Source organism: Leptopilina heterotoma, unplaced genomic scaffold (assembly GCF_015476425.1).
Source record: "Leptopilina heterotoma isolate Lh14 unplaced genomic scaffold, ASM1547642v1 Lhet_47, whole genome shotgun sequence".
In the NCBI taxonomy this organism is placed as follows: domain Eukaryota; kingdom Metazoa; phylum Arthropoda; class Insecta; order Hymenoptera; family Figitidae; genus Leptopilina; species Leptopilina heterotoma.
The window spans coordinates 4,001,845-4,028,892 of NW_025111098.1; the positions used below are offsets into that span (position 1 = coordinate 4,001,845).

General features: G+C 29.4%; 2 protein-coding genes across 5 annotated transcripts in view; one reads left to right on the forward strand and one right to left on the reverse strand.

The window, feature by feature from the left end:
• LOC122507523 (glutamine-dependent NAD(+) synthetase) overlaps positions 1–19,602 on the reverse strand; it is a 122,989-nt gene extending 103,387 nt beyond the window's left edge. For 2 of the 4 annotated variants that reach the window (XM_043620281.1, XM_043620284.1), the window contains exons 1-10: positions 19,467–19,602; positions 6,407–6,615; positions 5,517–5,772; positions 5,254–5,446; positions 4,926–5,166; positions 4,616–4,855; positions 4,435–4,550; positions 4,055–4,359; positions 3,635–3,843; positions 3,316–3,541 (exon numbers count right to left, since the gene is read on the reverse strand). In XM_043620281.1, the coding sequence (XP_043476216.1) occupies positions 3,316–3,541; positions 3,635–3,843; positions 4,055–4,359; positions 4,435–4,550; positions 4,616–4,855; positions 4,926–5,166; positions 5,254–5,446; positions 5,517–5,772; positions 6,407–6,552 (1,932 nt within the window). In that variant the 5' untranslated portion in view covers positions 6,553–6,615; positions 19,467–19,602. Of the gene's footprint in view, positions 1–3,315; positions 3,542–3,634; positions 3,844–4,054; positions 4,360–4,434; positions 4,551–4,615; positions 4,856–4,925; positions 5,167–5,253; positions 5,447–5,516; positions 5,773–6,406; positions 6,616–7,737; positions 7,858–19,466 lie in introns of those variants that run through there. The other 2 variants (XM_043620283.1, XM_043620282.1) reach the window with 2 other exon arrangements.
• LOC122507525 (cytosolic carboxypeptidase 2) lies at positions 7,750–23,442 on the forward strand. Its single transcript, XM_043620285.1, has 15 exons — positions 7,750–7,870; positions 10,097–10,290; positions 10,366–10,518; positions 10,610–10,875; positions 11,041–11,187; positions 13,764–13,872; positions 13,981–14,226; positions 14,397–14,729; positions 18,661–18,888; positions 19,058–19,149; positions 19,213–19,414; positions 19,497–19,617; positions 19,734–19,923; positions 21,930–22,139; positions 22,785–23,442. The coding sequence occupies exons 1-15, from the start codon at positions 7,801–7,803 to the stop codon at positions 23,293–23,295; spliced, it is 3,072 nt and encodes a 1,023-aa protein (XP_043476220.1). The 5' UTR covers positions 7,750–7,800; the 3' UTR covers positions 23,296–23,442.
• The last annotated feature ends 3,606 nt before the right edge of the window (positions 23,443–27,048 follow it).

Sequence of the window (27,048 nt, forward strand, 5' to 3'; positions counted from 1 at the left end):
TGTGGAAAAGACAAAGGTATTAAGATTTGGAAGAAGAGGAGCGATGGAAGAGGTGGTATGGAAGTTGAATGAGAGGAGAGTGGAGGAAGTGAGTGAGTTTTGCTATCTGGGATATTGGTTTAATTGGGATGGGGGGCAGGAATTGAATATTGAGAGACGTATGGAAAAAGGGGGAAAGATGATGGGGAAGGTTTGGGGGATTGGAGAGAGGAGATTTAGGAATGATTGGAAGAAGCGTGTGTGGTTGTTCGATGCTTTAGTGTGGGCCGTGATAAGTTATGGGGTGGAAGTATGGGGTTGGAGTGAGATTGGGAAGATTGAAAGTTTGCATGAAAGGTTTTTGAGATGGACTATGGGGGTAGATCGGAATTGTCCGGGGTATATGATAAGGGAAGAGGTGGGAAGAGAGAAGATAGTGCTGAGGCAGAGAAAGAGAGCGATGGGGTTGGAAGCTAAGCTGGATCAAGGTAGAGGGAGCGATATAGCGAGGGAGTGCCTGAGATTGGTGAAGCAGAGGGATTCGAAGAGAAGAGGGGGGTTATCGAAATGGGAAAAGGAAAGGAGAGACGCGATGGAAGAGGGGAAAAAGTGGAGTGGGGATGGTAGGGAGGTAATGCGAGGATGGAAGAAAAAGGATGAGCAGGAAAGGTGGGATAGGATAACGGGGTCTAAGTATAATAGTTGGTATAGGATGGTAAGGGGTGAGGGGGTGCCTTTGTATTTGGTGAGAATGAGAAAGTTTGATAGATGGAATAGGGTATGCAGATTTAGAATGGGTGAGGGAGTGAGAGCGTGTAAGTATTGGACGGATGAGCAAGAGAAAATGTGTAGAATATGTGGTTTTGAGGTGGAGGATTGGGAGCATGTGTTGGCGAGATGTGTAGGGGAAATTGAGGTGGGAGGGGTACAAGGAGGGTTAGGGGATAGAATGATGTGGATATTGAATGAGAATGGGAAGAGTGAAAGATGGATGTGTGAATTGGAGAGAATGAGGAGTGAGGATGTATGTTAAGAGAAATTAAGGGGAGGGAAAAGGGGAGTATTATTTAATTTTTGGATTAATTTTTGAGATTTGGGGTTGTAGTTTTTATTTTTTGACGAAGCCAAAAAGGGCTTATGGAACTGGAAACGGAAACCCGGTGCTCTTGGCGGATTGCTTATTTTGTAATTTTGATAATTAGAATAAGTTAGATTAAGCGTTGCGTTATAGTTTTAAGGAATTTTGTATTGATTAGGTTAAGTAGATGATTATGTATTAGGGAGTCTCGAACCCTGCGTGAGGCAGGGAGAGTAAATAAACATAATAGAAATAATAATATATTATAATTATAAGATAATTATTAATGATAATTGTCAACTATTTCCAAACAACACTAACCTATAAAAATACCAACTGCACTGTACAATAACAATTAGCAGACGATTATTAGTGACATTTTTCCCCGTTGGGGGCGCTTCTATCGATGTAAGTGAGCCCAGAGGAAACACGGTAATGAAAAGTGCGGCCACTTTGCGTGAGTGGCGTTCGGTCTCCTTATACTACTCCATGGAAATAATGTACCGTTTATATGCACTCTTTATAGGTTAACCATGTTAAATAACAAACTTTTAACTTAAATATCTTGTTTTAGAAACGGTCAATTGTTTTAAAATTGTGCAAGTTTGTAGATCTTGTTATTAACTATTCATATTTTAAATTTCAGGGAATTCTATAGAAAAGTGCGATCGCGAGCGTACTACCTTAAGTTTCGTGTGTTTAAATGTCGGTAATGTAGAAATTAATATTTATGACAATTCGGTCACATAAAATTCTACAAATGAAATTCATAGCATTTGAACATTCAGAAAAATGAAAATTCCACTAAACAAAGATTCCGTTCATTGAATTTCTATTAGACAACGAATCTGAAACATAAAATATCGATTAAATTAACTTTCCGTGAAATAATATTTGAATGAAATAATAATTACGTTAAGAAGGAATTCATTATAGAATTTTTTGTTTACTGAAAATTCGTTTAAATGAACATTTCGTTTAATAGATATTCCAGCAAATAAAAATGTCAATAAATTAAAATTCGATCTAATGTAAACTCCGTCACATAACATTTAAATTATTTAAAAAATTTGTAATATGAAAATTCGTTTATATATTAATTGAAAAATTAAAGAAATTTGTCTAAATAAACAATCAACTGAATTTAATATCTATTTAATAACTATAACATGAAAGAAAATTTTGTTGTAATAAAATATTAACATTTAATAATTCATTTTACTAAACATTTAGTTAATTATAAATTTTTCTGTTTAATTATTTGCATTCAATTTTCATGCTGCTTAAACATAAATTCTGAAAAATGACATTTTGTTGCAATTTAAGTTTTGAAATATGCAAGTTTTAATAAATGTAAACTTTCCATTATAAACTATTTATTACCTAAAATATTTGCTAAACTATATTTCTATTTAACAAAAATTTATCAAAACAAAGTTTCTTTTCAAAATTATTTCGGTTTAATAAAAATTTATATATTATGAAATCAATTTTTTAAACATTCTCTTATTTACATCTTCATATTAATTATTATTTTCATTCATTAGCATTAATTGAAAAAACATTGTGTTTATAAACAATTTGCAACACATTCTTATTCTTATAAAAGAAAATTACATGAAAAAGAAGTTTTGACAAATGAAATAAGGTCTATCGAATATTATACAGGATTTTTGTCGGGAATCGTCATGCGCCCCGTTTGAATTTTAAAAATTATTTTTCTGTTAATAAGATTGTTTCAAATTTTTTGAATTTTTTTGGTCCTAGTTTGACGGCCTGCATTTTCTAAGAAAAAAATTACACGTTAATGCCTATAGGTAATTCTTATAGTGTAGCAAATAACCTTTAAAATGAGCCTAAAATCATTAAAAAGCGTTCATTATTTTAGAAATTATTCAAATGTTTGTCAAACATTGAAAATGACGATTTTTTTAAAAATATCTAAATAAATTGGCCAAACGACTTCTAAAATATCTTGTTCTTTTCAAAATTTTATCATTTTTCAAAAAATAAACAAAAAAATTTTAGCTTCAATACATTTTATGTTTTAAAACGTTCTTCATTCGCCTGAAAATGGGTGGTCTTTCAATTTTGACCGGTAGTGTAGTTATAAAAAAATTTAATTTATTGTTTTAAGTAAAATGTTCACTGGTTCGAGCCCTACACCATCCTTATTAAATGTTTTGTCATTTTATATTTAAAGCAGAATTCAAATATTAGAATATTTAGAAAATTATCATTATTTTATGAATTATCACCTCTTTTGGCGCGCAATTATCCCAAGTGTGAACCAATTTGCAAAACATGGAAAATGGTCCAGCACAATTTTGCTTTCTTAGTCTACCGAAAATTCCCAACTCAACATAAGTCATTCCCATGTCGACCTCATCTAATTGAGCGTAATGACCATCTTGTAATGGTTCCAATTCCGCTGTTGGTTGAGCTTCAAGAATTCCGGTTAAACTTTTAATTCCATGCTTCTTTCTACAAAATAAAAATAAGTAAAATCGACCAGGGAACAAGAAAAGTACAGGAGTACTATTTTTAGAGTAACCAAATTTGAATACTAAAATATACCCAAAAAATTGGAGAAATTTCTTCAAATCATTTTTCGCGATTCCTCCAATAGGATTAATGTCAGCGCTGCTACAATCGTATTTTGTGAAATATCCTCTCAATGCTTCGTCCACGTTACTTGTTCCTAAAACAAGAAGACCTCCTGGTCGTCCACGAACCCATAGCATTAATTGCGCAAATAGATAAGCAATAACCATTCGTAGTCGTGCCTAAAAGTAAAATTTTTCTTAAAGCCAAGAAGTAAAAAGAAAAATAAAAGCAGGGTTGCCACGCTTTTGCTCATTTCAAATTCCCTTACTTTTCCAGGTGTTTTCAAGATTTATAAAATCCCGACATTTCCAGGTTGCGTGGTAACCCTGAATAAATTAATTTCTTCGCTAATTCAATTATTTAGGACTATTTAAGGAACATTAGAAAAACCTGAATATTTTGTAGAGCCAAATTCTCCCTAGGTGATCCGCCTTGAACCTTAAAACGTGGCGTGAGTTTAGTGACCTGTTGAAATATACCTAAAATTGCAGAAATTGCGACATCAATGACAATCGAATGATGATAGGAACCAATTTCACTGGCGAGATCAGAGGCTTTGATTTTTGTTTCTGTGGATGAATTCTCCGTTCCCATGTAACAAGTGACAAGGAGAGTGTTGCAAAGTTGCTTTGCGTCCTGTGGAACGTATTCAAAATCGCCAACAATTTTTCTGATGTCCGACAGAACTTGAGCATCTTGAATATTAATTAAATTACGAAAAAAATTTCAATTATATGATTGAATTTAATTATATGATTTTACGACCCTACCTCCTTTTTTAACCGCAGTCACAATTAAATCACACATTGAGTAAACCAAACATGCAGTTGATGAGGAATCAACACCGCCACTTAATGGAATAAAGAATCCTCCCTGACAGGAACGTCTAGAAAAATAATGTTTAAACTTTCCACTTTTGACAATTGAATTAATTTATTGTGCTAAAAATACCTAAGATAATCCCACAACCAACAAGCGGGTGCAAGAGAAATTTCTTCCTCTGGTGTATGATATTTAACTTTATCAAAACGATCCTCCTCCTCTTCGGGTAAATAATTCGTGTCCAATGGCTGATCCGGTGGATCGGAAAGAAGACTCTCGGAAGTAAGAGCAAAATCAATTTTTACACGAGGATAAGGATTTGCTCTCGCGGCACAATGCGATCTCGAGCGAATATTGTTCCTGTAACTCCTGAACAGAAACAAAATTCAAAAAAGAATTGCAAGAAAGTATTTTCTTCAAATTGAACTTTGAAAAGTACCGTATATCCTCCAAGTCGATGGTCGCGACAATTACTTCGACTTCCTCCAATGAAAATTGTTTTCCACGATTGAGAATTTGTCCATTTAGTGTTATACTGGAACCACCACTAAAATATATTCGACCCCCATCGCAACCTCTCAAATTGCTAAACATATAACAACCGCCTGATTTAAATGTCGCCGATTTTACCAAATCAACTGTAACATAGGCTTTGCGAAGCTCAAAATAAGATCCACTTCCTAAAAAGACACAATTTTACAAACCATTTTTAAATTGTTAATTCTTCACTAACTCTCGAATTTTATTTTAAAAAAATCGTTTCTTACCATTTGCGATAATTTCAACCCCATCCATCGACATTGGAATATGATTACTCGAAGGATTCCAAAGTTCCTCGCAAATTTCAAAACCCACACACGTATCCCTGGTGGAAATTACCGCATCGCCAAATGGTACCACACTTTGACCAGTAATTTGCGAGATCATTCGAGGTAAAAAATAATCCTCTACTGTTCTCTCCTGAGGAGTAAAAGATGATTTCGTAATTTAAAAATACAAAATAACAAATAAAGTAATTTTGAAAAATTACCTTTGTCCAAGGAGAAAACCATCGGGTCTCTCGATAATTTCCATCCTCGCAAAGAAGCATTTTTGGTCTAATTAATAATATTCGTTTATTTAAAAATGCAACACGACAATTGTATGTGACATTTTTATGCATAACGGGCATTCCAACGTCAACCAAAATATCTGTACAGATGGGAGAATTTAAGAAAGTCGCCATCACTTCCCAACTATGGAGCAAAGTGTCGGATTCATAAAAATGGTCCTCGCAACTGTATCCACTGAGAAAATTAAAAACTAAATTTTAATTTACTATTCAAAACTCAAAAAAATTATTTTTTAATAGGAATTTTAATTAATAACTTCTTTTCAATCTTAGATTAATATATAACAATGACAACTCTATACTAATATTTTTTAATATTATAATTATTATTTTTATTATTATTACTGTCATTATTTTTATTACTATTATTAATTATTTTTTTGCGAACCAAACAATATTTGAATTATTCAATAGTTCAAAAATTTTTGAAATTTCTAGCTTTTCAAAAAGAAATTTTCTCAATTGTCAAAAATGTGTATCTTGCTGTTTTGTGCATGCCAAAATTTGTCTTTTCAATTTTTCAAAGAAACAACTTTTAAAAAAAATAAAAATATCCTAGTAAAAAAATGTAATTTATAAATTAGTCAGAAGAAAAATAACTTTCTTCATAAAAAATCCATGCAAATCAGTTTAAGATTATAAATATTAATTATTTTTAAATTTCAAAAAATATTTTCCAAAAAAAAAAAAAATAAGTTTTCTTAATTATTTTTGAAACGATTTTCTATTAATTGAAAATTGATACAAAAAATTGCAAAGTAAAACAATATTTAGCTTTTTTAATTTAAAAAATAAAAAAAATGTCTCACCATATCTCAAGTTCTGGTCCACTTCTGTACGTTGCTCCAGCTTCCTTGGCACTTTGGATACTTTGTAAAATTCTTCGGGAATTCCCCTCGAAATCCATGGCCCACTGATTTAATGTACAAACGGCAATAGTCGCAGTTCTGCCCATTTTTAATTTTTCAATTTCTCTTTGGCACTATTTTTTAATATCGATTATTTTCCAGCGTATCTTCTGAAATAAAAAAATTGTGTTAACTGCTAGAAGTAAAATTTAAAAATAGCGGATTTCTCACACAAATTTCACATTCTGGGAAATTTGTTGATTGATCAATATTTCCTAAGCGGCCAAGGCAACTATTCAGAACTTATCTAATTGACTTCCGTAGAAAATATTGGAATCAACATGTAAAAGAATTTTATCGAAACTATATTTTTTATTGATTTGTACAATAAAAAAATTAGTCATATTTTAAAATTACATTTCTAATATCTGCGTCATATTCTCAAAAAAATTTACAAATTTTTGGAAAGTATGCAATGTAAGATTTATAAAATATGACTAAAAATATTAAGTAATTAGAAAATTGTTCTCGGAAAATAATTTTTTACTTCTAATTTTAAAAACATAATTCGAAAATCCATACTGGAAGAAAATTTTACAAAGTATTTTAAGGTACAAAAAATTTTCAAAAAAAGATTTTTTTTAAATTTTTGTATTTTTTCTTTCTGTAAGTTTTAATATTTTCTTTCGAAAATTTCAATAAAATATGTGTATTTAAAATATCGATAAATAATGATCAACCAAAAGTCTCCGCCCCCATCTTTCGTTGTCAGGCAAACGGCAAGCACACAGTTTAACGAACGAATCCAGTCGAGGAGTCAAGAAAAGTCTTTAAAATCCTTCAGTCTCTCATCGAAAAATTTTACAACCTTCAATTATAATTACTTAGGAGAAATAATTAAATATAAGAAGTGAGAGAACAGGAAAACTAAAAGAAAATTAAGAAGAAAGCAAAAGAATAACAAAATTTAATTTAATAATTTAAAATAAAAATATACAAATTAAACAATAAAAAATAATTAAAAACTAAAATAAAAACTAAACATTTTAAAAAAATATAAATATTTACAAAATAAATTGCTTCAATAAATTAATCAAATGAAAGAAACTAAAAATTAAATTTAAAATATTAAAACTAATTTTAACAATTTTGAAAAATCAAATAAATTCAAGCACAAAACAGAAGTAATGAAATATCGAGGAATTTTTCTAAAATTCGCAATTTTGGGGAATTATTTGTCAATTTTTAATAATTTAAAGAAATTAGAAAAAGAGAAATACTGAAAAAGGTACCAGTTGGAGAAAGTACGATGCAGACAAGGTTGTCCCAATTGTTTGGCAATCTAGCGACGAAAAATGGATTTTGTCACGAGCAGCCGAGTCCGAGAATTGCAAGCTGTCCTATTTCCTATTCAACCAATTTCCGGTAAGACAATTAAATTTTCGAAATTTTTAAGAATTAAAAAATTTTCTTTCCTTCCTTTGATATTTTCTTACAAAAAAATGTTATCTATTTTATTAAGTATAACAATTTTTTACTTCTGCAACTTCTCGGAAATATTTAAACAAATTAGGTAAATTTTTTATCAATTCTAAAAAAACAGTTTCAATAATTTTTTTATCAAGGTTAGAAATTATTTAAAATTGAAGTAAAATGTTTATAATTTGAAAAAATAACTATGAGTCAGTGGGAAAAATTTTATTTGATTTTAATTAAATAAATAAGTTTGATAAATTAACCCTCGGCCGTTGTACTCAGCGACTTAAAACTATCGATTAATCATCACGTATTCATTATTCTTTTCGAAACTTTTAAGTTTTGAACATTTCCCCCACAGAAGTTTCAAACAACTTTATCATCACGATTTTAATTAGCAATTAGAATTTTCATATGAAAAGGATACTTTCATTTGTCATTTTTTCAACTTGAGATATTCCACTTTTATCCAAATAAATGCAAAAATGAGAAAAATTTTATTTTTTTGTTATAATATTTTTATTACTTCTATATGGGAAAAAATTTATCTTGCTACAAATATACCTAATAAGCAAATATTTATTTTTATACCTAATTGTATTTATTTAATTTCAATTTTATTCATTTTTTCTTTTTTAAAAACTTATATTTATTTAAAACACAAGCAACATTGTAGAAATGCTGAGCATATTTTTCAGAATTATCTAGCAATGAAACGAAGAATCTCAAGATAAAAACTCCAGAGTTTTGCCAGGATGAATCTGAACAATCTCCCAGACTTGGTGAATATTATTATAGAAGGAAAGACACTAATTTGTCACATCCAGATGAATAGCTTCGTAATTTAATTTAAAATTAATTTTTTCTTTTAAAAAATTATGTACGTGAAAATTTTATTAAAAGAAACTTTCGTAAAATATTTTGCGAAGCTAATCAAGTGGAAGATCTCGAGGAAACTTGTGGAATTTGAAATCTTAATTTTTTCATCGAATTCATAAATTTGAATTAATAATAATTAATTTTAACTCTCTTAATTCCAAATTTAATAAAGTTATTAATTAAATATAACAAAAGTTCAAAATTTATCTGAATTTAGACTTTTTATAAAATAAAAATGTAACGATCATTTAAATAATATATAAAAGAATAACATTCGATTTTCTGAACTGGTTTAAAACAGTTTTCAAAATTATAATTTTATTAGATATTTCTGAAACACGAAATTTTTCCATTTATAATTTTAATTTCTGAAAATTTCAGATTTTCGTATTGAATTTTTTTCTAATTCCATAAAATTGTAAAGTGTCTTTAATTTTTCAAGAAAATGCTCTTTTTAAAAAAATAAAAAAAAGTAAATTCGATGTCACAAGGAACATTGAAAGAAATTTATTCGTACATTAGTCAAAAGGAAAATAATTGCTTTTTGAAATGACAAGATTAAAATCTCATATTATTTCCAAGTGTTCCATATTCTTTCGTCTTTTAATCAATGAAAGCTTTCAACTTTCACGAGACCTGAATGAAAATTCACCTTGAGCCTCAATCGATTAGTGCACTCACCAGGCTCATTGTTCTCTAGAATCTAGAAAATAATTTTCATTAGTATTGCATTGTCATTCTAACTCATATATATCATTCGTATATTGTGTTAAATCGAAATAAAGAATGAAGTCTTCAAAAAAAATTCACAAATTTGGAAATTTCATTTTAAAAATTATATCAAAATAAAATTGTCTTTCGCTCTATCGTGAAATAATAAGAATTTTTTTATTGATCCGTTATTCAACTTAACCTCCCATTAAAAGGATAAAAATGGGACAATCGAGTATAAAGAAAATAATAATTTTTTTAATATAGAAACTATTCATTCACTCAGCACACGACATTCATAAAATATATTTATCAATTCACAGGAATTGGCACTATTGATTATTATTTAATTCACTTATTATTGACTAGTTATCAATTAATTTTAATGGTAATCAAAAGATTAATCTATCAATTAGTTAGATATTAAAAAGCACTGGAAGCAAACAGAAATATTTCTCACTTTTCATCAGTAAAATTGATTTTTTGAATCGTTAAATAAGAACTTCTTATTGTGTAAATTAACATGAAAATTGTATTGTATATTCAATTGTAATTAGAATTAATAGTAAAATTTTATGATTTCAGGCAGCATTTTAACGAATCAATGTCTACAAAATCAGTTTGGAAATTATCGAAGGGACATCGATTCGGTACTTTCGTTAACACCAGGAATAGTCAGATTTCGCGAAACAAAAGAAACGTTTCAATCAATTATCGATACGAGTCTGATCAACGTCGATGGAATCAATCAAGAGGCACGATGGCCCACTGAATGTCAGGTCGTGAAAATTTTCATTAATTAAACAATATTCACTACTTAAAAAAAATTTCAAACAAAAAATTAATTCTTACAGGTGATTCCAGAACGAGTGCGTCATATAGAATTCACACCTGCAACCCCAGAACCTTATTACGTACCTACAGGCAAGGAACCAAAACCAAAATTAATAGGAGAAGAAAGTGGAACAGTTATTTTTCGATATTCTCCCACAAGTGCAACAAATTACGTGAGTGAATAAAAATTCTTTTAATTAGAAAAATTAAAAATGTATTTAAATATTTTATTTCTTGAATTTAAAACGAAAATAAAATTAATAGTTCAGTAGATCATGCTTCGGGGGTAGCACAGTTCTCTCTCATTCTTTGGACTCAATTTTAAATCCTCTGGAACTTGAGGAAAAGGAAGAAGCGATTAGTACAGATTTAAATTTTGAATCGAGATTCGAGTCCGGAAATTTGGCAAAAGTTATTAAAATCACTGACACTTATTATCAATTACATTTGAGAAGGGATCTTTACACTCAACGACATATGCAATGGTTTTATTTTCGAATTTCAAACACAAAAAGTGGAACAATGTACAGGTAGAGAAGAAGTTTGAATTCAATATTTTTTTCCCATCAGGACAAAATAAAAACAATGAAAAAATTACTTTAGAAATAATTGCAAATAATGTGGAAAAAATTGACAATGTCGAAAAAAATTTTAATTATTTGAATTTTAAACATTTATAATTTTCGATTTCACAGATTGTCGATTGTAAATTTTTGCAAAGAGGCTAGTCTTTATAACGAAGGGCTTAAACCTTTGATATATTCAACAAAAGATGCAAATTTGCATTCCATTGGATGGAGAAGATGTGGGGATAACATTACCTATTATAAAAATGATTCATCGTACGTATTTGAATTTTTTTACTAAAGCAGGGTTGCCACAAAAATTTAACTTCATTTTTCCCTGACTTGTCCCTGATTTCCAGACAGAACTTTTACTTTTTCCCTTACCATAAAGAATATTCTGATTCACTCTAAAAATTATTAGATACTGAGAAAAATGTTCTAATACATTAATTTAAGGATTTCTTTAATTGTAAAATTATTAGAAAACATCAATAGTTTTATTTAAAATAAATATTTAATCATTATTTATTTTGATTGGAATTAAGATGTTCAAAAATTTCAAATTCAAACCTTTTCAAATTGAACAACTCATAAGAATATTATTATAAAACATAAAGAAATCGATCCCTCCGAGTCTTCGACTCGGAGTGCTCCATTTCTTTATGTTTAATAATAATTAAAAATCAGTCAGAGAAGCAGGCGCAATGCGCCTACATCATAAGGTTTCGTGGCCTAAAATGACAAAAAAAAAATAATAATTTATTTAGAATTTTTTTTTGTATTTAAAATTGAAATTTTTTTTATTACCATAGTAACGGTTGCCATGGCAACCATTAGTATATCAACGGTTGCCACGGCAACGGTTGTTATGGCAACCATTAACATAGCAACGGTTGTCATGAAAACGGTTGTTATGTCAACCATTAACATAGCAACAGTTGCCATGGCAACAGTTGTTATGTTGTCTTAAGACTTAAGACTTAATACATAAGACTTAAAACTTAAGACATAAGACTTAACGGTTGCCATGGCAACGGTTTTTATGTTGTCTTAAGACTTAAGATTTAATACATAAGACTTAAAACTTAAGACGTAAGAACTACGGACGGACACCGAAGTCTCGCTATAAGGGTTTGCCCTTGGCCACGAAACCCTAAAAATGACCGAGTGACAAAAACATTATTTTATTACTATAAGAATATTGTTACTGTAATATCTTAAAAATTATTTCCATCATTTCAATTCAATTATTATTTTCTACAATTTTCAAATAAAATTCTAAAATTTTTCTTTAAATCAATTACTTTAATTATTATTATTCATTTAAACTTTTTCAAAAAAATTAGTTCTACAGAATTGGTAGTTAAAAATACGAAAAATAATAATTGAATCCTACGAGAATTCAATTATTTAAATACAAAAATAAATTATTTATTTAATAATTGAATGTTTCTTAAAACTTAATTTTTACGAAGAATTATATTAACAACTTTTGAAAATATTTAATTTCTTTTAAGGAATTTAATTAAAATTTTAATGAAGTTTATTATATTAAAGAATTTTATAATAATTTTTGAAAATATTTGAAAACTTTTTGAAGAATTTTATTAAAATTTTAAAAAATAATTGAATTCCTGAGAAGAATTTAAATAATAATGTTTGAAAACAATTGAATTCATAAGAAGAATTTTATTAAATTTTGTTTAAATAATTGAAATTTTGGAAAGAAATTTATTAAAATTTTTGACAATAATTTTATTCTTGACGAGAATTTTTGAAAAATTTTGAAAATAATTTAATTTCTGCAAAGTATTTCATTACTTTTCAAAAGAATTGAATTCTTATTGATATTTATCAAAATAATTGAATTTTGCAAAAGAATGTTATTAAAATTCTTTAGAGTCAAGCTAATTGAATTCTTTTGCAGAATTACTTAAAATTTTTTGCAAATAATTGATTTTCTACGACGAATTAAATGTTATTTATGAAAATATTTGAATTATTACAACGAATTCTATTATTTTATTGAAAAATTGAATGTTTCTTAAAATTGAATTCTTTCCTCAAGTTTTAATAAAAGTTTTAAGATTAATTTCTAACTGAAATTTTATTATTTATGAAAGTGATTGAATGTTTTCATAGAATTCTATCAAAAAATTTTGTCCATAATTAAATTTTTTGATAAATTTTATAAAAATAATAAATATTGAAAATTATTGAATTGCAAAAAACTTTTGAAAAATAATAGAAATTTTGCAAATAATTTTATTAAAATTTTTGCGAAAATCATTGAATTTTTGGCGAAAAATTTTGCTATTTGTAAAGATAATTGAATTCTTGACGAGATATTCGTTAAAATTTTTAAAAATAATTGAATTTCTTCGTAGAATTTTATTACTTTTGAAAATAATTGAATTCTTGTGATGAATATTGTTATTTATGAAACTAATTGCATTTTGCAAAGAATTTTATTATAAAATTCCTCAAAATAATTGAATTTCTGTGAAGAATTTTGTTATTTATCAAGAACTTTTAAAACTTTTAAAATAATTAAATAATATTAACAAATTCATTCTTGTCAGAAATAGAAAAATTTGTTGAAGGTTTTGAATTAGAATATTAATAGTAGTTTCATAGTTTGTGAGGCAAACAAAAATGACACCAAAAATTCAGAATTTTCTTATGAATTCTAAATATTAAATTTTTTCCAGTACTTTTAATAAAAATCCCTGATTTTTCTCTGATTTCCCAGATCAAATCTACTTTTCCTTAATTTCCTGATTTTTCTGACCTGTGGCAAGCCTGTAAAGACATTTATTATTGGACTTTGAAAAATTGATCGTAATTTTTAGAGATGAAGAGAAGGATCGACATACACTTACTTTCAATATTTACTTTCCCCACGACAAAGATACTGTATATTTAGCACATTGTTATCCTTATACTTATTCTGATTTACAGGTATGTTTATTAATGGAATTTCAAAGAGCAAAAATTTTTATTTTAATTTTAATAAGCATTTAATAAATATTAAAAAAATTTATTTGAAAATTTCGAAATAATTTTTAGGAGTATTTATCCGGAATAGCTTCAAATCCGGCAAAAACTAGATACACGAAACTACGTCTCCTGTGTCGAACTCTGGCAGGAAATGGAGTTTATTACCTGACAATTACCGCACCTGCATTTAATGAGGAATCAAAAAAGAAAAAGGGAGTTGTTATTACCGCTCGTGTTCATCCCGGGGAAACCCCATCAAGTTGGATGATGAAAGGAATCATTGACTTTTTAACTGGTGACTCCACTCAAGCCAAGGTTTCTATGTCAATCTACTCTTTTTGTTATTTTCATAATTGTAAATTTTTATTTCAATTTAAAATCCTCTCTCTTATTTTGTCAGAAAGATTATCTTTTCAAGTTTCCTAACAAATCATTTTTTAAAAAAATAAACAAAAATACTCCCATGTAAAGTCCATAAATTACAGGAACTGCGGGAGAGATTTATTTTTAAATTAGTCCCAATGTTGAATCCTGATGGAGTAATTGTCGGCAACAATAGATGTTCATTATCGGGGAAGGATTTAAATCGTCAATATCGAACAGTGATGCGCGAGAGTTATCCATCAGTATGGCACACAAAGTTAATGATACGTAGATTAATGGAGGAATGTGGAATAGCAATGTATTGTGATCTTCATTCTCATTCGCGAAAACACAATATATTCATTTACGGCTGTGAAAGTAAACGAGCTGGATGTTATGGAAAATTGACTGAACAAGTTTTTCCCTTGATGCTACACAAGAATGCCGCAGATAAGGTAAAAGCAAGTTGTAAATCCAGATGTTCATTACATAAACATTTTGCTTCCTCTTTACGATCAGCAAAAAAAGTTTGCTTCCTCGTAGAGGAAGCATTAACGACAAGTATATTTAATTTTTAAATAATTTTTAATACAATTTAACATTCATAAAATAAAGTTCATTCGTCTTAACAGAAAGAATAAAATTTTCTTATACAGTAATATAAATCTAAATAAACAAACAAATTTTTTTTAGTAAAAAAGCGAATTTTTCAACTTTAATTGTAATAAATTCTATAATTTTCAATATAATATATACTTTATATACATCAATCGATTCGTCTTGATGCAAAGAATAAGATTTTTGATTTATTTTTCAATAAATTATTATTGTACAGCAACATTATTTTTAAGAAAAAATGAATTTTTATTAAAAGTGCAAGTTTTTGTCTATAATTGGTTTTAATTCTATAAATTTAAATACAATATATACTTTATATATACCAATCGATTCGTCTTGGTGCAAAGAATAAGATTTTATAAATAAATGAGTAAGATTTTCTTATACAGCAACATAGTTTTGCGGAAAGATCTCATTTTTTGATAACAGCTTTAAGGAGGTTGTTTACAGGTATGGATACCTTCAGAAAAAATATTGAATTGACATTAAAGAATTTTTTTATATTATTGTTATTCGTATCTTCTGGAAGAACAAATATCAATTTTCAAAAAAGAAATTTGAAACTTACAAAAATTATTTATTTATTCATTTTGCATATGGGCAATTCTCTGGAACCTTTAACCTTTAGGTGTCTTATATTTATTATGCAATTACTCAAGATATATCAAATGTTTTATAAAAAGAATTATTGTTCCATGTAAAGAATGTTTAATAATATTAAAATATGTTAGTTTAAAAATTATTAAATTATGTTTAGAAATTAATATATACCCTCACAGCATCGGGATATTCAGGATATTCCAGAGACGTCCTGGGGATATCGATTTGTTTTCGGAAGTTTGGATATCCCTGGAATATCCTCTGGATATCCATGGACGTCCATAGGATATCCCAGAGATATCCAAACTTCCGAAAACAAATCGATATCCCCAGGACGTCTCTGGGATATCTTGAATATCCCGGTGCTGTGAGGGTATTTTTTAATGTGGAAAATTAAGCAAATCACGAGAGTCCCTTTAGGTACTTTCAGAAACATAAACTAATTTTATAAGTTGGCACATCAACATAGAATAAAACGACGAATACATAAATGTAAATGAATATCTAAGGATTATTTTAAAAGTAATTAGAAGATTATACGCATTTGGAAAGTAAAGATATTTAATTTCGAAAAATTTCCCTTATTTTCGTGTCAGGACCGTAACTGCAAACGTACTTGCAGATATTTCAAGTGTGCCTTAATAAAATGAATTCAACAATACATAGAATGAAAGCTTAAAACTTACTAAAACTGTGGCCAGTTGAAATTTTTATGTGCAATAATTTATATTGAAATTATTGAAGAATATTGTTCTTGAATTCGACAGAGAACCTGGTTATGTCAGGACCGTAAATGATTCGGCACAATTAAACAAAACTATAAAAATTTATCAAAACCTGTACGCACATTCGCACAATTATATTTTTTACTTGTGTGTAAAAGCACGCCTTAAAATTTTCAATAATTATCGAGATACAAGGAGGTACACGTGAAAATGTCAGGACCGAAATTGTCAGGACCGTAAAAAACTAATTTTTTGTCGCAATAAATTAGGATTTCAAGGTTGTCAGTGTGATAAATTGATAACTTCACTATTGACCGTTTTGTTTTTAAAGTTCAGAATAGAAATATGTAATTCGTAAAGTTAAAAATAATGAGGTCAATGAAAGAAATTTAGAATAAAAAGCAGAACAAATGAGGGAAAAAAGAAGGAAAAAAGGGAAAAAGAAGCAGAATACAATTTGAAAAACTTGCATCAGAGAAGGAAATTATTAAGGTTATCTAGAAAAAATATTACAATTAAGATAAATTTAATTAAATAAATAAATAATAATTAAATTCACTAATTTTTATTAAAATATTTAAATTTGACCAATTTAATTTAAATTTAATATAACTCTAATAGAGAACATTAAAAAATAAATAATAAATATTATAAAAAAGTAAAGACAACCAAAATATTTAAATCCAAAACAATCGAAAACAATAGATTTTAACCTGTAAAAAATCGTCTTATTAAAAAAGAATAAAAATATATGAGACCTTCGAAATATTACATTTTTAACTGCAAAAATAAATTCTAAATGCTAATTTTAATCTATATACAAATTTTTATTAATGTGCTTGTAAATCTTTTTTTTCAAGTCAAAAGTTAAAGGTTCCAGAGAATTGCCCATATGATCAAAGTTTTCTTCATACTAAAAGGTTAAACTTTTTCAAAACTGATTCGATTTAAGTCTATGATGGCTTATATTCTTCAGAAAATGATTCTCTATAACTTGACCGCTCAGATTTATAAACAAATACACCGTTTTCAAAATATGCTTATTTGTTTAAAAAAAGTGATTTAATTAAAAAAAATTTTTTTAAACAAACAAGCATATTTTGAAAACGGTGTATTTGTTTATAAATCTAAGCGGTAAAGTTATAGAAAATCATTTTCTGAAGAATATAAGCCATCATAGACTTAAATCGAATCAGTTTTGAAAAAGTTTAACCTTTTTATATAAAGAATACTTTGATCATATGCAAAATGACTAAATAAACAATTTTTGTAAGTTTCAAATTTTTTTCTTGAAAACTGATATTTGTTCTTCCAGGAGATACGAATAACAATAATATTAAAAAATTCTTTAATGTCAATTCAATATTTTTTCTGAAGGTCTGCATACCTGTAAACAACCTCCTTAATTGTGATTAACTTTATAAATTCTTATACAATTTATACTTTGTATAGACCAATCGATTCGTCTTGATGCAAAGAATAAGATTTTATTGTATATTAACTTCAATAGCCAACTTAAAAAAAAATTTTTATAGAAAAATGTCAAAAAAAATTTTTTTTAAGAATTTTTCAAAGTCTATCAATCCATTTCCAGATATTTTTATGATAAATATACCTGGCAAATTTTATCCAAATTCGTTAAAACCTCTTCGAGTTATCGTGTTCACAAAAAACGGGATCCAAACACACACACACATACATCCGGACAATTGTTCAGGGTCTTATATAACATAGTCCTATATAGAAGAAAATTTGTTTAAAGGATTTTTAAAAATTTTGTAAATTAAACGACTTACAAAGCTTCCTCCATGACGAAGCAAAACAAATATATTGATTTGTTTTCTCAATTAATAGGTAAAATAAACTTTTTACACGAATACATTCGGACAAGTGGTTTTTAATACAAAAATTACTCCAACGTTTCGAAATCAATACGATTTCCTCTTCAGAGAGTCTATAAAATAATACAGAAAAACAAAATATAAAATTAAAAATACAAAATAGAATTACTAAGAAAATAAATAAAAATTTAGAAACATTAAACAATACAAATTGAATACACAAAGACGTTAAATAATATTTAGGAACAACAATAAAGAAAAATAAATAAAACAAATAAAACAATAAATAAAAAATAAAATAAAATACAAACAATAAAAATAATATGAATTATAAGAACAGAATTAGAATTAATACAATATTAGAATGAATCAAATAAATAAGGCGAAAAAAACAAAATAAAAATAAAATTAATAATATCTTACCATTAAAAAAATAAAAAATGTTTTTTACATTACATGTCGAAAAATTTTAGTCCAAAAAATGGAATGTATCATTTTGGAGTTAGTAACTGAAATTTATAAAAAGTCTTTTTTAATACAATGTCAATTTTAATAAAAGTTGATTTGTTTTACTTTGAAATTTTTAATTTTCGAATTTTTAGTTCTCTTTCGAGAATTGCAAATTTCATATTGAGAAAGGAAAAGAGGGAACTGGAAGGGTTGTCGTTTGGTTAATGGGAGTGCCAAATAGTTACACAATGGAGGCATCAATGGGAGGTTCGGAAATTGGTTCTCGAGCTGGTACACATTTTTCATCTCAAGACTATGAACAAATTGGAAAAGCATTTTGTGAAACTCTGCTAGACTTTTCCGATGATGATCCAAGCAAGGTAAATTCAATCAAATATCAAAATTATTCTACAATTTCAAAAATTGTTTTTAATTAAATTTTGCTACTTCTTTTTAACTGCCTTCCTGTCCTGGGTAAGATTTACAAAATTAATCAGCAAAAAACTTTTTCCGAATGTTAATTTTTCATTTTCTTTTATAGGAATCTAGGAAAAACTTAGAAACAAAATTATTGCTAGACTTTTGAAAGAGGGTTCGAGTGCTGACGAGCCGACTAATATTAATCTCACTGATTATTCCAGGTACGCTTTCTGCAATTTGCAAAAATTGTTAGACAATTTGAAAAAAATTAATTTTTACAACAGTGCCGAGGGTGACACATCAGAAAGTTCGTCTGAGGAAATAATGGAAAAAATGGACTTAACTCAAATAGAAAGTGACGACAATTGCCAATTTTTATCAGTGCCACCACCATCGCCACTTGACGATAGACTGAATTTTGCCCGAAGATTGAGAAAATCAAGAAAAAATAATCAAAGAAATACTCGCATGCGACAAAAGAAAACGGTACCCCACAAAAAAGCAAAAAATCTACAAATAAACATTAGTAAAATATTACCAATTTCTTCTTATTTGCTGAAATTTTCAGTTAAACAAAACTGCCATGGATTTGCCAACCACCGATCCCGGTAGTGACCTCTGTGATCTCACGGATTCTGCTGACGAAAATTATCTTCAGTCTCTGACATTAAGAACTGAAAAAGAAAAAGGCAAATTATTTCCACACTTATTAATTTTAATTATAATTATTATCTATTAGCATAATTTATTAATTTTATAATTTTTTTATAATGTTGAGCACAGCATTTTTTTGTCACAATTGCAGAATTTTCGAAAAGCCTCAAGTGTTTTAAGAAAAAAACCAAATTTCTCGAACGTGATGTGCCACGAGAACAAATTGAATTATTATCTCTGCCAACAATAATTCGTCAACGTAGTTTATCATTAGGTGAAGAACTCATGAATACATCGTTTTTTCATGAGAGAAGATTTTATGCACGTCAAACGCTATCACGGTAGTATTAATTTTATTTCTACTTTCCAGAATAGTAAAAGAACTCCTAATTGAAAAATTCAAGTAAGGATCCAATATGTCGGACAAAATTTGAAAATCACTTGAATTTATTTGAAATTTGTTACTCGGAGATTTTTGTGGTCGCTGATTACGAATTTGGCATCAGATTTTAGAAATTAATTAAATTTAAAAATTGAAATGAGTTTCAAGCAAATCTGAACAACTTTTAATTTTTGTCCGCCCTATTGGATCCGCCATTTTAAATTTTGAAAAACTAACATCAGATTCGAAATTAGCGACCCCAAAAACCCCCGAGTTACGATTTTCAAACCAATTAATTCATAATTGAAAATTGTTTTTAGGGTGCGATCCCATGTGAGCAGAATACGTCGACCGAAAGCAGAAAATCATGAGTGCAAAAGAGATAAGTAGATATTGTTGTTCTTTTCACTCTCATGATTTTCTGCTTTCGGTCGACGTATTCTGCTCACATGGGATCGCACCCTTACCCTTATTTTTTAAACATTTTATATAGGGTCAATTGGGGTAAATGTAAACGGAATATCTATTTTTCACGAAAAACATTAGTTTTTTTTGTTAAAAGGTAAAACGGACGGATTTCTTTTGCATGAACTTGTTACTAGAGTTCCCTAGAAAAATTTGATGAGGTACAAAAAAATATTGATGCACCTGAATCGCCTAAAACTGACTGTTTACATTTACCCCGAGATTTTGAAATTTTCCTAAAATTCGGGGTAAATAAATGTCGTGTTTTGGCTACCTGCTATGCAACAAGCCATGTAACCAACAAAAAAAAAAAAAAAATGTACCCCTTAACTACCACTGTAGTTAAGCGAGGTTTAAGAAACAAGTTATTTCAAGTATACTACTGTTTTAAGGGATGGAAAAACTGATAAAAATTCTTCGTAGATGTATAGTAAATCAACCAGTTGACTGATAATGTATCATATAAAATAAACAATCAACCATTACAAAAAATTAGTAATTTAAAAACTTGAATAACTTGAACAAATTTTAATAGATTTTTATTCAACTTGGTAAAAAGAAGTTTTTTTTTATTTTGCTGAATAAGAATCTAAAATCGAATTTTTAAATTTCAAAATGGTGGATCCAATATCGCGGTCAAACATAAAATATTGTTAAAAATTGATCAAATTTGCTTGAATCTGGCTATTCGGGGGTTTTTGAGGACGCTGAATACGAATTTAAAGTCAAATTTTTAATTTTCAAAATGGCGGATGAACCTAAAAATATTTTTAAAAATTGATCAAATTAAAAAAATTTTTTTTTTGTTATCAAATTTTTTTTCAAAGAGGACATAATTTCCTTTTCTATGTAATATTACATTGCCAAATTAATTAAATTGTGAAATAGAAGCAAATTTATTCAATTATTTTCTTTTAAAATGTAGTTGAAGTTCTGTTTACATTTACCCCGAGTTTTCGAATTCTCGGGGTAAATGTAAACACTTGATTATTTATTAACTAAATTGACGAAAATCAAAAATCAAAGTCAATTTTTGTTAGGGCATTAATAAGGAAGAATTACATATTTTTGTTTGATTTTTAAATTTATTTTTAAGCAAATGCGAGACAAAATACTGAAACAGTAAAACTTTGATTTTCAATCTTTTTTGCTTTAATGCAAAAAAGATTGATGGCATTGACAATTGTCAAAATAAAATATTGGCAATACTCAGAACATCTTGTAGGTGAGCTGAGGTAAAAATATTGACGTCGTACTTATTTTTTAATTTGTAAATTTAGCTGAAACATCTACTGTTTACATTTACCCCAAATGACCCTACAAAAAACCTTTATTATTTAACCTTCAATCATCAAAATTATCATTTTTCTTTGGTGAAAAATGTATTTTAATCATTTAAATAGAAATTTTAAGGGGAGCCAAAAACAGGCCTTAATGACCCTCCTCCTTTGGATTTTATACAATTAGGAAACTTTTTTTACAAATCTTACAAATTTACAGTAATTTGAAAAATTTATCTCCAATTTTACCAAGACGTCCGGACATGTCATTCAAATTAACAACGTTGAGGCAACAAATTTGGACTGGAGTCAATTTTGAAAATACAAATAAAGACAGAAATGGAATTTCATATCCCAGAAGTCCTCTCAGTTGGGGAATATCAAATATGGCTCATCGTGGATATCAAACTGATAGCGAAGCATTGCTCAAGTAATTGTGTTAATAATAATTAAGTTCTTATTATTTTATTATTCAGAAAATGAAAATTATCTTGCTGATAATTAAGAGGTTACGCCATCCTGAACGTATCAAAATCGAACGGATTTTCAATTTTTTTTTGTTTAACGAGACATCTGAAACAAAGTAAATAAATATATTTTTTAAAGTAATTTTTAAAAACAGTGACTCAACAGTTTAAGAAAAAGATTTTACACTAAGAAAGTATTTCAATGTTAGATTTTACTTTCTGGTCCAAAAATAATTTTTAATTTATTATAATTCAAATTTTTTTAACTTACTAATTAATCAGCAATTCCTGGGTCATAAAATTCTTCTTCCAAAATGAAATATTTGTCTTCAGATTCCTTTTGATAAGCCCTTTTTAATTTTCCGGTCTTTTTTGTGATAGTAATTTTTTTAAAGTTCCATAAGCTTTCGCATTAATTGAAGGGCTGGCTGCAATAAGGGAACGAACGCGTAGTTGAAAGGGATAATATCAGTCAGGTAGCAGCGAGCGGCTCAAGGCTTGTCACTGCTACCCGACTGGTAGTATCCTTTCCAAGTCTCGCGTTCGTCCCCTTATTGCAGCCAGCTCTTCAATTATTGAATTATATTTTTGAAAAACTTGATTTCTAGGTCCTGCTCAAAAAAACTCGAGGCCTTGAATTACATTCCAAAAACGGAAGCAAAAAAATTAAAGAAGAAGGCTACGAAGAAAACAACGCAAATAAATATTCGTATTGATGAACCACCAGATGACGAATCACTATTGAAATCATCAAAGAAACGTCGATCACGTTTAAAGAGACAAAATAATGTAAATACAAGTACCTCCCATACGGAAGTGATACAAAATGTCTCATCAAGATTTAGAGATGATCCATTAAAATTGTTTACTATAACTAAGAATCAAAAATCTCAACAAATAAAGCAAAAAAGTGAAACGAGAAAGAAACCACGAAAAAGTGGAATGAATACAACTGGGGCAGTAGTAATTAAAAGAAAAACAAAACCAATTATTGATTCTTATGGGGATTCTTCGTCCAGTTCAGAGGACACTCCAATTGTGAGAACAAAAATTCTAAAGAAAAAGAAAAGTACAACGGGAAAGAAGCGTTCTTTTGTTTCCGATACAAAGAGAAATTAAGGCGTCATTTTTTTTAAATCCTGCCTTGCTATTTGGCTGCCTTTGGGGAAATTGAATTTGACCTGTAAATATAATTATTTTAAAATTGTATATATATACTCTGATATTTTCCAATATAACTTCTTAGGAATAAAAAAGATCACACACTATTTCTATTGTCGATTATTTTTTATAATTTTTATAATATTCAATAATATAACACAGCCACACAAAAAAAAGTTCTGATCTGGGGGTCTCACTATGTAGACTTTATGTTTTTTGGGTCGCTGAATCCGAATCCGAGGTCCATTTAACCCCATCAGATCAGGATTTTGACATAACCTCAAAAAACCAATGGCGGACACGTTTCTGAAAAGTTTATCGGATTCGCTTGAAATTCGTTACTCGAGGGTTTTTGGGGTCGCGATTACGAATTTGAAGTCAAATTTCAAAAATTCAAAATGGCGGATCCAATATGGCAGATATGTTTTTGAAAACTTCATCGGATTCGCTTGAAACTCGTTACTCGGGGGTTTTTTGGGTCGCTGATTACGAATTTGAAATCAATTTCAAAAATTCAAAATGGTGCATCCAATGAATATGTTCTTTTAAGAAATTAAGAATTTGAGTGATCCAATTCACCCGGAATTACTCTATACCTTACGTGTGCCTGCATCCAGGACACCTCCACGTGGTGACGGTGGGCAACGGATTTTGTCCGCTATCCGGCTAAGTTGTTGAATGACGACGCCTGAGAGCCTGCTTTATAACCCTCAACCGCCGATACTGGGGTTCCGAGTCCCTGCATCGTAGCACGTTTTCTACGTGTGTCTGCCATGAAGTAGAGTCTACATTGGATGAACGCGAACGTTGCCGTGCTGACGTCACCCATTTGAATAGCATGGATGACGTCATACGTTCGCGTACACGTTCACGTTCGCGTACCATGGAATGTGTTCTCTACTTGAAGTCGGTTCTACAATGAGCACGGTTGTTCGTGTTCGCTATCGTGAACGTGTACGTGCTCCACGCTAAACTATATGGAACGCGTACACGTTCACGACAGCGAACACGAACAACCGTGCTCATTGTAGAACCGACTTGACGGCAGCAAAGCTATTATCCAGGGACTTAGCCGGATAGCGGACAAACTCCGTTGCCCACCGTCACCACGTGCACTGAAAAACTGTTGGCAGAACTGTTCGCCCAATGCGCTGAAGTGTTGCGTTAAAAAGAAACGCACAGCTCACTTTAGTTTTGGGAGAGTAACTCTCCTTTTTGGTAGAACTGTCGAACTATTTGTCAAGCACCCGCTCAATTAACGCCATTGGTAGTCTAGTTTAAGAAAGCAACTCGCCCAATTTTAATTGAGCTGTGAGTTTTAACGTCACGTAGCGCTGCCCAACAGTGAATAGCGGAACTGTTATATCAACAGTTTTTCAGTGTGGAGGTGCCCTGGATGCAGGCACACGTAAGATATAGAGTAATTCCGTGTGAATTGGATCACTCAAGTTCTTAATTCCTTAAAAGAACATATTCATTGGATGCACCATTTTGAATTTTTGAAATTGACTTCAAATTCGTAATCAGCGACCCAAAAAACCCCCGAGTAACGAGTTTCAAGCGAATCCGATGAATTTTTCAAAAACGTGTCCGCCATATTGGATCCGCCATTTTGAATTTTTGAAATTAGACTTCAAATTCGTAATCAGCGACCCCAAAAACCCCCGAGTAACGAATTTCAAGCGAATCCGATGAACTTTTCAAAAACGTGTCCGCCATATTGGTTTTTTGAGGTTATGTCAAAATCCTGATCTGATGGGGTTAAATGGACCACGGATTCGGATTCAGCGATCCAAAAAACATAAAGTCTACATAGTGAGACCCCCAGATCAGAACTTTTTTTTTGTGTATCTGTGTAATTAATATAGTATAATACTCTAAATTTGAATTAGTAACTGATTTTTTGCTTTTGAATTAATAAATTTTAAGGGAAGTGTTCCGGTTGTGGGCACCCTTTTGTTTTTGCCTCATAACATTTGTCCATGTGCATATTATACAAATATATGTGTACGAATTTAAAGCTAGAGGTCTAAGGTGACTGTCAGTGAAGGAATTAAATTGATTCCTTTAAATAAAAAAGTTTTATTAGAAATTTAGTGAAATGGGAATTTTTTGACAAAAAAAATTTTGTACCCGGTTGTGGGCACCCTTGAAAAATCCGCTAAAAACGGAAAAATATTAAAGGAAACCAACACAAATAAAGAAGAAATAAAAGTTTCTTTATTTTAAGAGAATTTGCCGGGATAAAGAACAAAAATGATGACACGTTTTCACACTATGCTCATCGCTAACAAAAGCATAATGCTTGCATGTGAAGTAGCTAGTACGCATACCATAACGCACTTCTAATGCACTGAACGACTATATTCATCGCATTTAATGGAGTTTGCGGCTGTCACTTTCCTTGGCAGAAAGTTTAGATAGATGAGACAGTAGTCCTCATGGTGCCCACAACCGGGAATGACAGTCATTTTTTAAAAAGACCAACACATTTTGTGATGCAGGATTTTGGTTAAACACGAAGGTAAATCACAAAATATAATGACAACACTGCAAAAAAAAAATTAAACCCTTCTTTTCTGAACGAATCTACACCCATATGTTGCTCTTCGAAAACAATACAAAATTACATTTTTATTTATTTAATGCAAATTTTCTTTATTATGCTCACATCTATTACACAAATGCATATATTTGTTTCGTTATCAATACGAAAAGTCCGTATTGTCAACGAACACGACTTGCAATACTTAGATCAGTAAAGTCTGCTTGCCGTCGAAGTTTACGTAGGGGTGCCCACAACCGGAGGGTGCCCACAACCGGCGCACTTCCCCTACTAATAAATAGTAATTTCTACTAATTTATTAGTAAAATTTTTATTAAAAACGAGTTGTCAGAATGTATTCGTTTTATTTTTTAATATTTCCTTTCTTAAATTACAGTGAAGGAAAATAAACGAAAACATTTGGACAAATTGTTTTTAAAAATTATTATACTTCAACGTTTTGAAATGTAACCGATTTCCTTTTCAGGGAGTCTATAAAATATGAAAAATATATAAATTTCAAATAAATCGGTCTAACCTTCATTCATAAATAATAAATAAATAAAGGTATAATAATATCTTACCCAAAAAATGAATAAATAAACATTTCTGTATCCCTTTGCCGAAAGTACTGTCTTCCCGGTCTGATTTGGCTCCGGGAATAGCGACTTTTGTGGCCGGCTCGACAGACCCAACGAGCGCTCTGATTGGTTACAAGAATTTCAACACACGTACATGTTAGCATAGCAACCACACAAACACGTTACTTACAGAGCTCACGTTTTGAAAACAACTGACAGTCATCAAAATAATGCATGAAATTTCTTATTTTCTTTTATTATTTTTTAATTATTAAATATTTATTTGTAAAAGAAAATTTCTTGTTTACTATTTTTTAAATTTTACTTACAATTATTTTTTACTTATAATTTTTTTTTCATGCCCGCCCCGACCAGCTAAGTCTCGGCTTCGCCTCGACTTTGCAAAAGTCGGGCGGGCAACTTATTGAGCTATTTTATTATTCAAACAATAATTATTTAACGTACTTTCGGCTGGGGATACAGAAAAATTGTATACAACACACGGCCAGAAACTTGGATACCCTAGCGAGCGCCAGAGAAAACATAAAGTTTGGAGTCATAACTAAAATAAATGATAATCGAAAT

What these genes read in the sequence shown, in the direction of transcription:
- LOC122507525 (XM_043620285.1), top strand. Translation starts at nt 7,801, where the DNA reads ATGGATTTTGTCACGAGCAGCCGAGTCCGAGAATTGCAAGCTGTCCTA. An exon ending in AAAAGTGGAACAATGTACAG is followed by an intron (nt 10,876 to 11,040) that starts GTAGAGAAGAAG and finishes TCGATTTCACAG; the next exon opens with ATTGTCGATTGTAAATTTTT. An exon ending in GCATGCGACAAAAGAAAACG is followed by an intron (nt 19,415 to 19,496) that starts GTACCCCACAAA and finishes TGAAATTTTCAG; the next exon opens with TTAAACAAAACTGCCATGGA.